The 18,339-nt window shown below is 36.8% G+C and overlaps 1 protein-coding gene across 1 annotated transcript; it reads left to right on the forward strand.

Annotated features, from left to right (window-relative positions):
- Positions 1 to 1,297: 1,297 nt before the first annotated feature.
- LOC145890513 (uncharacterized) lies at positions 1,298 to 2,356 on the forward strand. The gene is made up of 5 exons (XM_082981617.1): positions 1,298 to 1,473; positions 1,552 to 1,702; positions 1,765 to 1,846; positions 1,909 to 2,097; positions 2,154 to 2,356. Exons 1-5 carry the CDS (start codon positions 1,298 to 1,300, stop codon positions 2,354 to 2,356), a joined length of 801 nt encoding a protein of 266 aa, XP_082837743.1.
- The last annotated feature ends 15,983 nt before the right edge of the window (positions 2,357 to 18,339 follow it).

Consider the following 18,339-nt stretch of genomic DNA (forward strand, 5'->3'; position numbering starts at 1 on the left):
ACATAGTTTTGTGATATTTAACATTTCCATTTACGCTCGTAAATATGAATCCTCGTAAAAGTTTGCAATGTAACCAGAAATTGTCAATGGATAACGTAAAGTGTGAGTTGTGATCAACTACATTCTGTAAAGATCGCTCCTGTTTAAAATAAAGCTACCAACTTCCTGAACTATCTTTGTCGACTTACCTTCGAAGGCGGAAATTAAATGCATCGAAAGATTTGTTGTGACTAATAAATGACTACGCTTTATTTCTGTTCATTCGCCATGTGGAAAAATATCTGATTCATCCAAACTACGTAGGAGTTCTGATTAAATTTGTTTATGTTTCCACTATAAGCCAATCTAAGGACAGTTGGAAGCAGTTTAGATATCAGTTATATGAAACATCAAGCGTTGAGAAGCAATGATTTGATCATTTTGAAGATGCCATTTGGCATTTGCAACAACTTGGATTGCAATTGAAATGAAATGAAAGCAAGCATATTAGGCGTTGCAACTTACGTTTCAAATATTATTAAGATTGCCTTCTGTGAAGACTATTGCCAGGAGTATTGAAGGACTATTAGTAAACACACAAAATAAGAAACTTTTGTTGTGATTTTGTAGTGTAGATGCGTGTTCTATTTTAGAAAACTCCGTGTAGATCTGACACCATTTCAGCATAACAATCTTTTATTGAGATGGCAAAAACTTCACAGACATCAAACAGCTAATCCAAAAGTTCAGTTATCAATTTAAACGTTCAGTATCGAAATAGTCAGAATGGCATTGAGTTGAGTTGTTAGAGTAATCTGGTTTTTAGACAATGCATTACATCGCTTTTTAAACCCGCTTGCAACTTTCTTTCAACAATAAACTTCTTCAAGGCGGAGACAATTACTACGTTTCCATGGCCACTTTTTAGGCGTAGTACTCGGCCCGAAGCCCGAAAAACGGAAGTGACGTAGTAAAACGAGGCGCTTTACTGCGCCTGAACTGGCGATCGGTCGGGCGGTCTAGAAGGGGTTGCCTGACGGAGTTGAGGCGGAGTATACTCGGCCCGACGGATTTTAGTTTTGTTGATGTTGGAAGTCTGCAGGTGTTATTACTGGTCATAAAAATTTGAACTGGTCATAAAAATTATGTCAACGCAGCGTTAAGTGCAGATGTTGGTTTTGTTGACTTTGCAAGTCTACAGATGTTAAAGTGGTCGTAAAAGTTAGGTCAACCCAGCATAAAGGCAGATGTTCGCTAATATTTCTTTGCAAAAGGGTATATATAGGATATATTATTTATCCAGAAATAGTTCAGAAAGATGGCGAAAGTAGAAGGTGTTGTAAAAAAGTGGACTGACGCGCAAACCAACGATTTAATTGTTATTGCAAAGCAACTAAATTTGGTAGCGAAAACGGATAGCAAATCCAGAAGAAATAAAGATGTTATGCAGCAGGCAGCTGAAGAAATGAGAAAAAAGGGACACAATTTTCACATGTGTGAAGTATTTTTATTTAAATCGAAATTGTTTCCCACAATAGGCTCACTTGCACAACTGCAGGTTAACATTTTCAGACATCAAGTTCGACGGAAGTGGCGGCTACTTAAATCAAAGTATAACAAAATAAAAGGGGATTTAAACAGATCAGGTGCTTCATCCAAAGGTTTAGACTGGAATCATTTTGAAAAAATGGATGAAATCCTCGGAACAAGACCTCGATCACTGGTATGTGTATATGTTTGCTATTACTTGCATTTACATATAACATAAAAAAATTCTTCTACCAGGCAATGCATCATGCCTCCGGGTTTGAGTCTGGTAAAGAACCTCTGCCACAGAGTCTTGAAGAGCATGAAGACTCTGAGGATGGTTTGTCAATAAGTGTGTGCACTTAATTGTCACAAAACTGAATTGCAATGTTTATTGTGCAGTGTACATACTTGATGAAATTCCATTGGATTTAACTGAACACCTAATAGACTCACAACCCCAATCTGTCACACCACCCGTGCATCCAGAAGAAGAGTCTGAAACATTTCCACAATCCGAAGAATATCCCCAAGCACCAACAGAAGAGTCACATAGCTGCGAGGAGCCATGTAGTTCCCGAACTATTACAGGTAATGTTCCATGAAACCATTTTGCTTTAGTTAATATTATATGGTCTTTTAATAAGGTTCTTCAAGTAGAACAAGAAGAAGAAAACGGCAGAGTGCAGTGATGAAAAAAAAGGAGAGTGCCAGCACTGAAAATATACTAAATTTTTTAAAAGACAGCCAAGAAACTAACCAAAAAAATATAGAAAACATGGTTAATGTCCTGACACGTCTAGCTGATGTGCTCACCTCGTCTATTGATTCACAAAATACTTCAAAATAAGGCAAATTATTGTGAATTTCAAGTGCCATGTTTTCTTTCTTTTCTTCTTGTACTGTTGCAACAATGCAAACATTCAATTCATATTTACATTTTATTAAAAAGAACTGATGAAATGAAATTTGGTGCTACTTTATTACAAATTACATAAATAATCTGCAATGGTGGTGCGAACTTGACTGTCCACTGCAGCATCTGGTTGTGAAGTGGACCCATGGGTCAGAGTAATTTCAGTATCCCTTGGGACAGGTGTTTGGGCCTCTTCGCACATGTTATGCATTATGCAACATGCTGCAATAATGAAAGGAGCTTCTTTAATGTCAACATCTAGTTGTCGCTTCAATATTCGCCAACGAGCCTTAAGCCTCCCAAAAGCATTCTCAACCACAATACGAACACTGCTATGGTGATAATTAAATGTCTCCTGTTTGTCAGTTAAGCTAGTCCCAGTGTACGGCCTCATGAGCCATGGCAGCAAGGGATATGCAGAATCTCCAACAATCATCAAAGGAATCTGTACATTGTTGATGGTAATGGTGCCCTATTAAACACAAACATAACAACTTAAATTGGTTGAAGCATGGTGATATTAAAAACTTTGTACTTTTGGTAGGTTGGATGCATTTTTGTACAAATGAGAGGCACGCAGCACAGATGCGTCATGCACACTGCCAGGCATTTTGACTGAGACATCTCTGAATCTTAAAAACATATATTAAATGTAATGAAATATAAACAGAATCATACAATCTTCACCTATACTGATTATCAACCACTGCTTGAAGCACAAGAGATGGGAACCTTTTTCTGTTTATAAAATCTCTCATTCCATGTTTTGGTGGTTTTACATGTATATGGCATCCATCAATTACCAAAGAGACGCTAGTCGACAAAACTTTTTTTCCAGTCGACAAAACTTCAAACGCACATAACTCTGCTGTTTCTCAATGGATTCCAATAATTTTCTTGGCAAGATTCATATATTGACACAAAATTTATGGAAATGTAAAAAGAAATATTAATTTCGAACGAATTTTGTAACGTATATTAATATGCATGGTCATAAATCCGCTATAACTTTTTTCATAGGTCGACAGGAAAGATAATTCTACCACTGTTGGAAAGCTCTTTAAAATCCCTTTACAGCGATACCTAACTTGTGCGCGATTTCTTGAGGGAAATATGTTTCTCGACCGAATATTAAATATTACCGTCATAACAAAAATCAGTCTTTTGCTTGTAACTTTGGCTACAGTTCGACAGAAAAGACAATTCTACTACCATTGCAAAGCTTGCACAAATACCTTTCCAACAACACCAAACTTGTCTTTTCATTCGTGGGGGAAATATGTTTACCGGGTGAATATTGTTCATAACCTCGCCCCCACAAAAACAGTTTTTCGCTCATAACTTTTTTCTAGCCACAGCAGGAAAAATAATTTCACCACCATTGCAAAACTCATTGAAAAACCTTTCCAACGATACCAAACTTGTCTTCTCATTAGTGGGGGAAATATATTCTTTGCAAGTTTTCGAAAAAGTTTTGAAATGTCTTCTTCCATGTTCAGTGGTTTTAAGATCGTCTGCAGCCAGAGAAAGGTATGTGATATGCTTAATCTTTTGTTGATAAATTGTTGCGGTTGCTGACGTTGGATCGTTTTACAGTCTTATGGAGTCGAGAGGTACAAAACGGGTATCTCTGGCAAGCAGACAAAGTGAAGGATTCCGGAGAAGAGTGTTCGGAATCGGTTGCTGTTCCTCTCGGACAGCAACGCCAGGCAGTTTGTATCTCCGTATACAGTTAAACCAAGCGATGGAAATTATTTTTCCTGCTGTGGCTAGAAAAAAAGTTATGAGCGAAAAACTGTTTTTGTGGGGGCGAGGTTATGAACAATATTCGCCCGGTAAACATATTTCCCCCACGAATGAAAAGACAAGTTTGGTGTTGTTGGAAAGGTATTTGTGTAAGCTTTGCAATGGTAGTAGAATTGTCTTTCCTGTCGAACTGTAGCCAAAGTTACAAGTGAAAGATTGATTTTTTTATGACGGTCATAATTAATATTCGGTCGGTAAACATATTTCCCCCACTAATGAGAAGACAAGTTTGGTATCGTTGGAAAGGTTTTTCAATGAGCTTTCCAACAGTGGTAGAATTATCTTTCCTGTCGACCTATGAAAAAAGTTATAGCGGATTTATGACCATGCATATTAATATACGTTACAAAATTCGTTCGAAATTAATATTTCTTTTTACATTTCCATAAATTTTGTGTCAATATATGAATCTTGCCAAAAAAATTATTGGAATCCATTGAGAAACAGCAGAGTTATGTGCGTTTGAAGTTTTGTCGACTGGAAAAAAGTTTTGTCGACTAGCGTCTCTTTGGTCATCAATTGCCCCAAATACTTGCGGAAATCCAGACTTTTGATGATTCTGATTTGCTATTATTTGGGCTTCAGTGGATTTAGGAAGATAAATGAACTGTTTGTGTTTCTTGCAAAGAGCCTTACGAAACCTACAAGAAAAACATTTTAGCTGCAATATAGTTTCCTGTATTTGCTCAGTACCTGTGCAAACACCGGTGGATGTCTTGTGTATTCCGAAGGCAACTCCAACAACTCTAAATTCAGCTGCTGAAGCTAATTTATACAAGGCAACTGCAATCCTTTTTTCAAGGGGTATAGGTGCCCTAACTGATCTATCATCTACAAATGACAATGTTTTTAAGTTTATGGAAAGTTCACAAAAAATCTAGTTCAAAATGTATAACCTGGTTTCAAATCTTCACCAAGCAGCAAAATAAGCTGTTGAAAAGTAGACTTTCTAATCCGGAAATGTTTTAGCCAATCGGAGTCATCGAAGTTTTTCACAACAGTGTCCCACCAATCAGTAGATCTGTATTATTATTAAGATAATATAAACTGTGCTCATAGAAAGAAAGAAATACTCCTCCAAACCTTTGAAGCATCCAAAACCTTCTTTTTTTAACTGTAGCCTGGCCACTAAGGTCATGTGCAATAAGCATACTTGTTGCCTGAAGGCATGTAGTTTGGTTCTGCACCATAACAATCAAAACAGCTAATTGTAATGCAAAAACAGTTAACAGAACTAAATCTTGTGATGTTTGTGGTTCCATGGCACGTTTTGTTCAAAACCACTTTGTCCGATACTCTGCAAGACAGCATCTGCCAGCTGCCGCGCAAGGGAAATCCCAAAAATCTATACGCCTCACCGGTCACAAAACGGCCATGGAAACGCAAGCGGTTATACGCCTGTTCGTTCGGGCCGAGTATGCGATCGGGCCATGTTTTCGGGCTATGTGCGAAAGTGGCCATGGAAACGTAGTAAATGACACGTTTTTATCGGGGTCGCAAGCGAGTTAATTGTTTTAGAGCGATGGTCGTGAAAGTTTTAAATGGTCGTTCAGAGTTACGTGAATGCGTGAGTAAACGCTCCAGGGTATGAAAGTTGCACAAACATAACATCGGCAAGTAATCAACGTACATTATAAAAATACATATTAAAAATACACATGTGTGTTCACTACAGTAGTATTTTAACACAACCTTTTTGTGGGAATATAAAAGTTGTTTTAGAAGTATGAACCTACATTTGGTGGCGTTATTAGCACTCCTGCCTGTTGCCTTCTCCCAAACTTGGCACAAGTATGGGACAAGTGAATATTTGATTGGGTCAAGAGCGAATAAAGTCAACAATTACTTTGAAGCGAAAACTGCATGTCAAGAATGGAACGCTCATGTTGTCAACGTCAAAACAAAAGATATTTTTGATTTTTTGGTAGCTAAGATTGGAACTCTCACAGGTAAGTCTTGTCTGGTTCATAGTTTGATTACTGAATTGTTGGGTTGTTGAAAAAGGTAAATGCAAACTTATGTTGCCTAATGCTGTCACCATTACTGTAAAATATCTTCAACAGAATTGGAACTCGCGAACATAAGTCTTGTCTGCTCCGCAGTTAGGTTTTAGTATTGTGTTACTGCGTTGGAAATTGGGGTAAATTCAAATAGGTGCTTCTGAAACTGAAATATTAAAATAGTCTGGCACCGACATGATTTGATTGGGATCAACTAATATTAATAATGGTTGGACAGAAACATTTGGTAAAGTTTTTTTGCTAAAATGGGATTGAATCTGAAACTCAATTAGTTACACTTGTTCAATTTTAGACGAACCATATTCCTATTTCATTGGGGCGAAACGAATTAATGGGACAGATTACTTTGAGTGGACAGATGGAACAAGAGTTGTAAATGGACAGTGGAGGAAAGGTGGAGGATGGCATGAACCAAACAACCAAAATCGGAAGGAAGATTGTGTTACAATGGGTTATCGTTATGAGTTCGACCCAAAGTTGCAATTGGTTGATGTTGAATGCGAATATGAGTCGCGATACATTTGTGAAAGATCATCAGGTGTGACGGTTGAGAAGATAATAATGAAAAATATGTAGAACCATTTACATTTTCAGAGAAAACGCCCATAAACGCAATGGCAATCATATCAACTAACTTGCAGTAATGAACACCTTTTATTCAAATTAATCCTAAATTTAATGTATTCATAAAAAACTACGAAGAAACGCAGTCAAGATGTCCTAAATATTTCGTTTTAACAAAGAAACCGAAGAATAGTTTTCTGGTAATAGTTGTCATGTGAACACTGCGTTCACGACAAAACATGGAATGTCCTTTTCTGAAAATTGATTGTCGGTTATAATCGATCGATAATAATTAATCTTGTGACAACAAACATATAGAAATTTTAAATTTCCGTGAAGAGTGTTTCAGAAAGTAGTAAACAGTCACGTTTGCATTGATTTTTTGGTTCCTATTTCAGTTTCTTCGAAATTACCCAAAAGTTCAGTGCATACCATACTATTTAGACTAAGTTAAACCTTTTGTTTTCACGTATCATATATGTTTATCTGTTGCCCGACAAGCTTGAAAACGTTGAGCCTCGCCATTTTAGCAATGTTATGTTTGTGGCATTTAATTTCTTTTTGAGTGTTCTCCTACTTGGGTGGTCTACAATTGTGAGATTTATTGTCTGGCATTTTATGGAGTAATTAGTTACATAATTATAAATGACCTATTCACAGTTTCAACGACGTTAAAACCAACTACAACATCCTTTGAAGCCACAACACGTACCGTCAAAGAAACCACCAAAGGAACCACCAGATATACAACTATCTCCTTACCACTTAAGACTAAAACCATCCGCGATGTCACCACAAATGGAATGAAAACCAGCAGAGCGACAGTCGGTAACGAATCTATGCCGACTACGAAGGTTCCAACCACACTTTTAAGCTCCGCTCACAAACGTAAGTTCTAAACTTGCCAAGCTACTTTTATCAATACTGTATACTTATCTAGTACAGAGATTCTAAACCTTTTTGTAGTCATGAACTCCATTTCTACTTCATAATTAATTTTTGTATTGTTGTAACTCGTATGTGTGGCCTGTACAGGCAATATTGTCGGTTTGAAACAAACATGACGTGATATGTTTGTGTGTCAGAAACAAGTACATCAACACGTATCAGCGGCATTCTTCCAACTGTAGTTGGTTCGATTGTTGGCTTCATCGTCATAATCGCTATTATCTACATTGTTGTTTACTTTGTGATCTCACAAAAGCGAAAGAATCAAAGGTAAGTCCCCTTCGTTCATAGACTATTGTGTGTCCAGAGTTTAAATCAGTGTAAATGGGTTAGCAATGCGAAGTGACCACTGTAGGCTTGTACGACTATTTACACGTGTGAAGTTTCGTAATATTGTTTTAGTGTAAGTATACATAATACTCCAGTGTATTTAGGTCTGTGCCCCCAAGAGGTTTACAGGCAGTTGTCAACAATCTATATGGTAAGCACATAAAGAAAAGCATTCATTTTGGTAAACGTGACATAAAATGTGAAATACTTAACTTGAGAAAATGTCATTGCAGCCGCAGAATACTACGAACCAGAAGAAACATACGCTGAAACTCCAACCGAAGCCCACGTCAGCCCGCAACACACAGTAACCTATGAAGACGTTACTCATTCTCAATGCAATCTCTATGACGTTGCCACAAATCCGGAACAAGCAGACTGTGATCGCTTAAACAACTGCGATGTCTACAGCACGGTGCAACGCGACGGGGACAGCCAGGCTACTTACAATCAACTACAGTTGCATCAACCTGCTGGTTTGAAGGCATCGGGACACGTATATTTACCTGAGGTAGACGCCAACGACCGAAATACTTACGACCAGTTGAACAACATCGAACATATGAGTGGGAATACCATTGCCTTCACCTCTGCTGATCAACTTTACACGGCGGTCAGGAAACCCAATACAAAACAATGAACTTGAAAGGACATCAGCCCCATACATCCTAAATTCTTTATTATGCAGTTTTGCAATCATACTTTGTTCATAATATGATTTAATGTGTTAAATTGACGACTTGACTGTAAAATGTGTTCAAAGTGTGCTTGTTTGGCTACCAATGTACCAAGAGCTACAGGGGCATCACAGGGCATCGTGAAATATACATTCTGGAGCCGAACGATTATATGTGAGAGACCCAGGCACGAATATTTGGATAAGACTTTGTATCACTCATGGTGCGAAGTCTTAATCTTATTACTTATTTCCTGTTTTGCGTTGTACCCTTACATAGTTTTGTGATATTTAACATTTTCATGCAGTGTCTTTGTTACCTTCGCATATTAGTACTCGGAATAGTTTTGCAATTTAAACTAAAAGTGTCAATAAATGATGTAAAGTGTGGGTTTACCAAATTCTGTAAAGATCGCTCTTTGTGTTTTACAAATCAAGCCACCCGATGTTCCAACTTCCAGAACTATCTTTATCGACTTACCTTCGAAGGCGGAAATTAAATGCACGTAAAGATTTGTTGTGACTAATAAATGACATGGATTTATTTCTGCCGATTCGTCTCGTGTGAAAATATCTGATTCATTCCAACTACGTAGGAGTTCTGATTCAAAAACGCTTATGTTTCCACTACAAGCCAATCTAAGACCAGTTAGAAGCGGTTTAGCTATCAGTGACATGAAACAAGCAACCAATTGATCCATTAAAAGATGTCAATTGGCATTTGCAACAACTTGGATTGTAATTGAAACGAAATGACGGCAAGCAACCTAATCGTTGTAACTTAGGCTTTAATATTATCAAGATTGGCTATTTCCAAGACTATTGCCAGGAGTATTGAAGGACTATCAGTAAAGACATGAAATAAGAAACTTTTGTTATGATTTTGTATTGTAGTTTAACAGAACATCTTGTGTGAATATATAAGTTCACTTTAAAGCATGAATCTACATTTGGTGGCGTTATCAGCACTATTGCCAGTTGTCTTGTCACAAACCTGGTACAAGTATGGGACAAGTGAATATTTGATTGGATCGAATAACGTTAGCAGCTATTCTGAAGCAGAAACTTCATGTCAAGGATGGAACGCTCATGTAGCCAACGTCAAAACAAATGATACTTTTGATTTTTTAGTGGCTAAGATGCGAAATCTCATTGGTAAGTCTGGTCTGGATCAAAATTTCATTATAAGTGATGTTGATTTGTTGAAAAAGGTAAATGCAAACTTATGTTGCATAACCCCGATGTCACAATTATTGTAAATATCTGTAACAGAAGTCTTGTCTAGCTCGCTGTTATGTTTTCTGCGTTGAAAAATGTGGTAAATTCAAACCGGTGCATCTATAATACTGATACTGTTGATAAAAATGAATCTGGCACCGACATATTTTGACCAGTATTAACTAACGTTAGTAATGGTTGGATGGAAACATTTGTATTAGTTTTCTGCTAAAATGTGATTGATTCTGAAACTAACTTTGTTACACGTGATTAATTTTAGACGTACCATATTCCTATTTCATTGGAGCAAGGCGGATTAATGGGACAGATAACTTTGAGTGGACAGATGGAACAAGAGTTGTAAACGGACAGTGGAGGAAAGGGGGAGGATTAAATGGAACAAAATGGACTGAACCCAACAACGAAAATCAAAGTGAAGATTGTGTTACCATGGGTTATCGTTTCATGCGCCAACCAAACTGGAAATGGTTTGATCTTCCATGCGAATATGAGTCGCGATACATTTGTGAGAGATTATCAGGTAAGATGCTCAAAAATTTATATGAACAAGTTGATCAACAGCACTCATATGCAATGAATAATGATACACCTGTGTTTCAATGAAAGATGTTTTACTTATACTGTAAAATTTAATTTAAGATCAACCTTGTAGAAAAGAAAATTATAATAATATTTATACAAACAGTTTAAAAATTACTTTATAGTAAAAACAATCTACTCTTTCTAAAACCACAACAAGTACCGCCAAAGAAACCACCACAAACATCAATGGAACAAATTCTTAGTATTATAATAATTCCCCATAGAGATAAACATGATTTCAGAATACGATGTATTATATATATATGTGCAGATTCATCAACTTCTGAAGCCACAATAAGTACTACAACAACAATCACCAAAGATACCACTACAACCACAAAATTGACCACAACCGCTATATTTCCAACTTACACGGGAACCAGCCACATCGTTGCCACATTGTTAACGAGAATCAGCAAAGTAACAGTTGTAAACGGATCGATCCCAACTAACAAACTCTCAACAGCTCCTTTGATCTTTTCTCCTAAACGTAAGTACAAACACAACGAACGCTAGAGGGCATAAATTTCGTAAAATGTTCAAACGCCCGATCCGTATACCAAGAAAAAACCTGATTGGGATTCGTGCCCAGCATGTCCTGGGTTCAAATCCAGGTGTGGTCAAAAAAATGTATATATTTTATCTCATATAGGTCGTGTCGTGTAGTGCATATCTTTCACATGACTGCAACTTTTTAATATAAATATGCCCATTAAAGACTGACTACGTTTATTGTGGCCCCTGTTACGTTCCTTGGCATGATTTCGATGTTGCTTCATTTTTAATGTCAATTAAATAAAACAATACTGTTCCTTGGCACAAAAATGCAATAAGATCGCACATAACAACATACATCAAATAAATGATCCGATAAAGATGAAATCACATACCTACACAGCACAAAAGAAACAGCGACTGTTGTTTATATTCCCAATTAACAAACTTTACTTATTCCAACTTTAATTATATTACGCAAAACGTGATTTCATCTAGCCAAGTGTCAATTGATTTATTGTGTTTCATGGTTGGTCACATCTAACACAAAAGTTTTTATTTTTATTTTTTTCACAAAAGCAACGACAAACAAGAGCAACAACCTGGCTATAATAATCGGTACAATTTTTGGAGTCATCATAGTAATTGGTATTATATGCTTGGTAGTCTGTATGACGTCACAACGGTGTAGAAAACATTGGTGAGTTCATTTTCTTTCAATAATTTTGATGAATGTGAAGTTATAATCCCTTTTTCTTTTATACCAATGCGAAAATATTCTTGCAGAAGTTTAAATATCGGCTCTTCACAAAGTTATTTTGTTAATGAATGTTCGCACAACTTTAAATACTGTATTTCCTATATCTGGTTAAGTTTACTCTTATGCTTCTTAGCGCACAAAGAAATACACAAGATCTGAACGCCCGAGTAGCTGGTAAGTAAAACGACCAAGTATAAAAAAATAAAATGCAAATATAACTTCACCAACTAGCTAATTCAGAACTAGGAAACACAAAATTCTGTCAATAAATTCAGAATAATTGGTGATAATCATAGAAAGTTGGATATTTGTCAATAATATTTTGGGTATTTTTATCATTTATTGTTGACCAGATGCTGACTTCAAGCAAGATCAAGTTTACATCAATGAGAATACTGGTCAGTATTACAACTTGCAACCATCAATAAACCATCCACAGAACCAACCAAATCATGACATCCACCATTATGAGGTCATCAAACACCCTGTGTACGTAAACACCACAAACGAATCTCAATACAGTAATTGCATTTAAATTACTGTAAGTTTTGCAGTGACCACGGAGACTTTAGGATAACGTTTGTTAATTGTTTTTCTGCACATATTTGTCATGATTCAGAGATTGAAGAGACTGGCCCATACTATTGTCAACATTGTCATGTTTCATACGGAAAAAAGTTTCGGTAATAACTTATGCCATCATCAGTTTCAATGACGCGCTTGGTGTAGTTCCAGGATTATATGGAGCTAACCTGACTGACGTCACAGAGAATGCCCGCGCGGGTGATGATGTCATGTTGTTATCAGCCACACACCACTAAAGGGGGAAAATGCGCAGTAAACGACGTTTTATGTGGATTATTGTGTACTTTGCGTTTTGTGTCGTTTACTGCGCATTTTCCACCTTTAGTGATGTGTGGCCGATAACAACATGACGTCACCCACGCGAGCCTTATCTGTGACGTCAGTTTGAAGGCATCGGGAAACGGACCTTTACGTGAGGTAGACACCAACGACCGAAGTACTTATACGACCGGTTGAACAACGTTGAATATATGAGTGGAATAATTGTATAAAACTTTGCATCACTCATGGTGCGAATTGCTTTTTTACGTAAGTCTCAATCTGGTTACTTGTTTGCAGTTTTGTGTTGTGCCCTTACACAGTTTTGTGATACTTAACATTTCCGTTTACGCTCGTAAATATGAATCCTCGTAAAAGTTTGCAATGTAACCAGAAATTGTCAATGAATAACGTAAAGTGTGAGTTGTGATCAACTACATTCTGTAAAGATCGCTCCTGTTTAAAATAAAACTACCAACTTCCTGAACTATCTTTGTCGACTTACCTTCGAAGGCGGAAATAAAATGCATCGAAACATTTGTTGTGACTAATAAATGACTAGGCTTTATTTCTGTTCATTCGCCATGTGGAAAAATATCTGATTCATCCAAACTACGTAGGAGTTCTGATTAAATTTGTTTATGTTTCCACTATAAGCCAATCTAAGGACAGTTACAAGCAGTTTAGATATCAGTTATATGAAACATCAAGCGTTGAGAAGCAATGATTTGATCATTTTGAAGATGCCATTTGGCATTTGCAACAACTTGGATTGTAATTGAAATGAAATGAAAGCAAGCATATTAGGCGTTGCAACTTACGTTTCAAATATTATTAGGATTGCCTATTGTGAAGACTATTGCCAGGAGTGTTGAAGGACTATTAATAAACACACGAAATAAGAAACTTTTGTTATGATTTTGTATTGTATTTTAACACAAGCTTTTTGTGGAATATAAAAGTTGGCTTTAAAGCATGAACCTACATTTGGTAGCGTTATTAACACTACTACCTGTTGTCTTCTCCAAAACTTGGCACAAGCATGGGACAAGTGAATATTTGATTGGGACAGGAGCGAATAAAGTCAACAATTATTCTGAAGCGAAAACTGCATGTCAAGGATGGAATGCCCATGTAGCCAACGTCAAAACAAACGATATTTTTGGTTTTTTGGTGGCTAAGATTGGAAATCTCACTGGTAAGTCTTGTCTGGTTCAAAATTTCATTATAAGTGATGCTGATTTGTTTGAAAAAGTAAATGCAAACTTATGCTGCCTAATGCTGTCACCATTACTGTAAAATATCTTCAACATAATTGGACTCCTGAACAAGTCTTGTCTGCTTCGCAGTTCGGTTTTAGTGTTGTGTTACTGCGTTGGAAATTGGGGTAAATTCAAACACGTGGTTCTGAAACTGAAATAAAAATTGAATTTGGCACCGACATAATTTGATTGGGACAAACTAATATTAATAATGGTTGGATAGAAACATTTGGATAGTTTTTTTTTGCTAAAATGGGATTGAATCTGGAACTAAATTAGTAACGCGTGTTCAATTCTAGACTTACCATATTCCTACTTCATTGGAGCAAGACGAATTAATGGGACAAATAATTTTGAGTGGACAGATGGAACAAGAGTTGTGAACGGGCAGTGGAGAGTGAGATGGAATGAACCAAACAACATCAAAGGGATGGAAGATTGTGTTACAATGGGTTATCGCTTTGTGTTTGACCCATGGTTGCAATGGGTTGATGTTCCATGCGAATATGAATCACGATACATTTGTGAAAGATCATCAGGTGGGTTGTTTAAGAAGATAATAATGAAAAATATGTACAACCATTTATATTATCAGAGAAAACGCCTATAAACGCAATAGCAATCATATCAACCGATTACTTGTAGTAATAAACACCTCTCATTCAAATTGATCCTAAATTTAACGTATTCAAAAGAAACTATGAAAAAACATAGTCAAGGTGTCCTGAATATTTCGTTTCAACACAGAAAGCGAAGAATACTTTTCTGGTTATAGTTGTCGTGTGAACACTGTGTTCACGACAAAACATCGAATATTCCTTTTCTGAAAATTGATTGTCGGTTATAATCGCTCGATAATAATTAATATTCTCGAAACATAAATATACAAGTTTTAAATTTACGTGAAGAGTGTTTCAGAACATAGTAAACAAGTCACGTTAGCATTTACTTTTTGTTTCCTATTTCAGACTCTTCAAAATTACACAAAAGTTCAGTGTTCAGTGACTATATCATTTAGACTAAGTTTAAACTTTTATTTTCCTGAATCCAGTATGTTTATCTATTGCCCGACAATCTCGGAAACGCTGAGACAGCTCATTTCATCAATGTTATGTTTGTGGCAATTGATTTCTTTTTGAGTGTTCTCCTACTTGCGTGGTGTACAATTGTGAGATTTACTGTTTGGCATTTCATGGAGTAATTGGTTACATAATGATAGATGACTTATTCACAGTTTCAACGACGTTAAAAGCAACTACGACATCCTCTGAAGCAACAACGGGTTCCGTCAAAGAAACCACCAAAGGAACCACCAGATCTATTATCACAACAACCACTAAATCAGCCACCACAACCATCTCCTTACCACTTAACACTGAAACCATCCGCAATGTCACCACAAATGGAATGAAGACCAGCAGAGCGACAGTCGGTAACTAATCTATGCCGACTACGAAGGTTTCAACCACACTTTTAAGCTCTGCTCACAAACGCAAGTTCTAAACTTGCCAAGCTACTTTAATCAATACTGTATACTTATCTAACAAAGAGATTCAAACCTTTTTGTAGTCATGAACTCCATTTCTACTTCATTATTAATTTGTGTATTATTGTAACTCCTATGTGTGGCCTGTACAGGCAATATTGTCGGTTTGAAACAAATATGTCGTGATTTGTCCGTGTGTTAGAATCAAGTACATCAAAAACTGACATCGGCAAAATATCCATAGTGGTTGGTTCGATTGTTGGCTTCATTTTCATGATCGCTATTATCTGCATTGTTGTTTTCTGTGTGATCTCACAAAAGCGAAAGAATCAAAGGTAAGTCCCCCTCGTTTATAGACCATTGTGTGTTCAGAGTTTAAATCAGTGTAAATGGGTTAGCAATGCAAAGTGACCAATGTGGGCTTGTACCACTGTTTATATGTGTGAAGTTTCGTAATATTGTTTTAGTGTAAGTATACATAATACTCCAGTGTATTTAGGTCTGTGGCCCCAAGAGATTTACAGGCAGTTGTCAACAATGCATATGGTAAGCACATAAAGAAAAGCAATCATTTTGGTAAACCTGACATAAAATGTGGAATGCTTAACTTGGCAAAATGTCATTGCAGCCGCAGAATACTACGAACCAGAAGAAACATACGCCGAAACTCCAACCGTAACCCACGTCAGCCCGCAACACACAGTGACCTATGAAGACGTTACTCATTCTCAATACAATCTCTATGACGTTGCCACAAATCCGGAACAAGCAGACTGTGATCGCGTAAACAATTGCGATGTCTACAGCACAGTGCAACGCGACGGGGACAGCCAGGCTACTTACAATCAACTACAGTTGCATCAACCTGCTTGTTTGGAGGCATCGGGAAACGTATATTTGCCTCAGATCGACGCCAACGACCGAAATACTTACGACCAGTTGAACAACGTTGAACATATTAGTGGGAATACCATTGCCTTCACCTCTGCTGATCAACTTTACACAGCGGTCAGGAAACCCAACACAAAACAATGTACTTGAAAGGACATCGGCCCCATACATCCCAAATTCTTTAATATGTAGTTTTGCAATCATACTCTGTACATAATATGATTTAATGTGTTAAATTGACGACTTCACTGTAAAATGTGTTCAAAATGTGCTTGTTTGACTACCAATGTACCTAGAGCAACAGGGGGATCATAGGGCATCGTAAAATATACATTCTGGAGCCGAACGATTATATGTGAGAGACCAACGCACGAATATTTGTATAAGACTTTATATCACTGATGGTGCGAATTGTTTTTACGCACGTCTTAATCTCATTGCTTATTTCCTGTTTTGCGTTGTACCCTTACATAGTTTTGTAATATTTAACATTTCCATGCAGTGTCTTCGTTATCCTCGCTAATCATCGTAATACTTTTGCAATGTAACTAAAAGTGTCAACAAATGATGTAAAGTGTGGGTTTACCAAATTCTGTAAAGATCGCTCCTTGTGTTTTACAAATCAAACCACCCGATGTACCAATTTCCTGAACTATCTTTATCGACTTACCTTCTAAGGCGGAAATTCAATGCACGTAAAGATTTGTTGTGACTAATAAATGGCATGGATTTATTTCTGCTGATTCGTCTTGTGTTAAGATGTCTGATTCATTCCAACTACGTAGGAGTTCTGATTCAAAAACGCTTATGTTTCCACTACAAGCCAATCTAATACCAGTTGGAAGCGGTTTAGCTGTTAGTGATATGAAACAAGCAATCAATTGATCCATTTAAAGATGCCAATTGGCATTTGCAACAATTTGGATTGTAATTAAAACGAAATGACGGCAAGCAACTTATTCGTTGTAACTTAGGCTTTAATATTATCAAGATTGCCTATTCCAAAACTTTTGCCAGGAGTGTTGAAGGACTATTGGTAAACACATGAAATAAGAAACTTTTGTTGTGATTTTGTATTGTAGTTTAACACAAACTATTTTGTGGAAATATACAAGTTGACTTTAAAGCATGAATCTACATTTGGTGGCAATATCAGTACTTTTGCCTGTTGTCTTGTCTCAGACCTGGCACAAGCATGGGACAAGTGAATATTTGATTGTGTCAAATAAAGTCAGCAATTATTCTGAAGCAGAAACTACATGTCGAGGATGGAATGCTCATGTAGCAAACGTCAAAACAAACGATACTTTTGATTTTTTGGTGGCCGAGATCAGAAATCTAAGTCTAGGAAGTAAGTCTTGCATGCTTTACAGTTTGATTATTGTGTTGTTGGATTGTTAAAAAAGGTAAATGCAAATTGATGTGGCATAATGCTATCACCCTTATTGAAAAATATATTCAACATAAATGGAACTCTTGTACATAAGTCTTGTCTGGCTCGCAGTTAAAGTTTTACTGCGTTGAAAAATGGGGTAAATTCAAAGCTACTGAAACGAAAATAAAAAATTGTTCTGGCACCGACATTATTTTATTAAAGTCTACGAACATTATAAATGGTTAGATAGAAACATTTGCGAAAGTTTTTGGCTGACATGGAACTGAATCTGGAATAAATTCGTAACACGTGTTCAATTTTAGATGAAACATATTCCTATTTCATTGGAGCGAGGCGAATTAATGGGACAGATAACTTTGAGTGGACAGATGGAACAAGAGTTGTAAACGGACAGTGGAGGAAAGGGGGAGGAACAAATGGAGCAAAATGGAATGAACCCAACAACATAAATCAAAGTGAAGATTGTGTGACAATGGGATATCGTTACCATTTCAACGAAAGATTGCGATGGTTTGATATTCCATGCATGTATGAGTCGCGATACATTTGTGAAAGATCATCAGGTGAGATGCTTGAGAAGGTTTAAACAAAAAATATACAACCATTTACATATACAGG

This window comes from Ascidia mentula, chromosome 1, assembly GCF_947561715.1.
Source record: "Ascidia mentula chromosome 1, kaAscMent1.1, whole genome shotgun sequence".
NCBI lineage: Eukaryota > Metazoa > Chordata > Ascidiacea > Phlebobranchia > Ascidiidae > Ascidia > Ascidia mentula.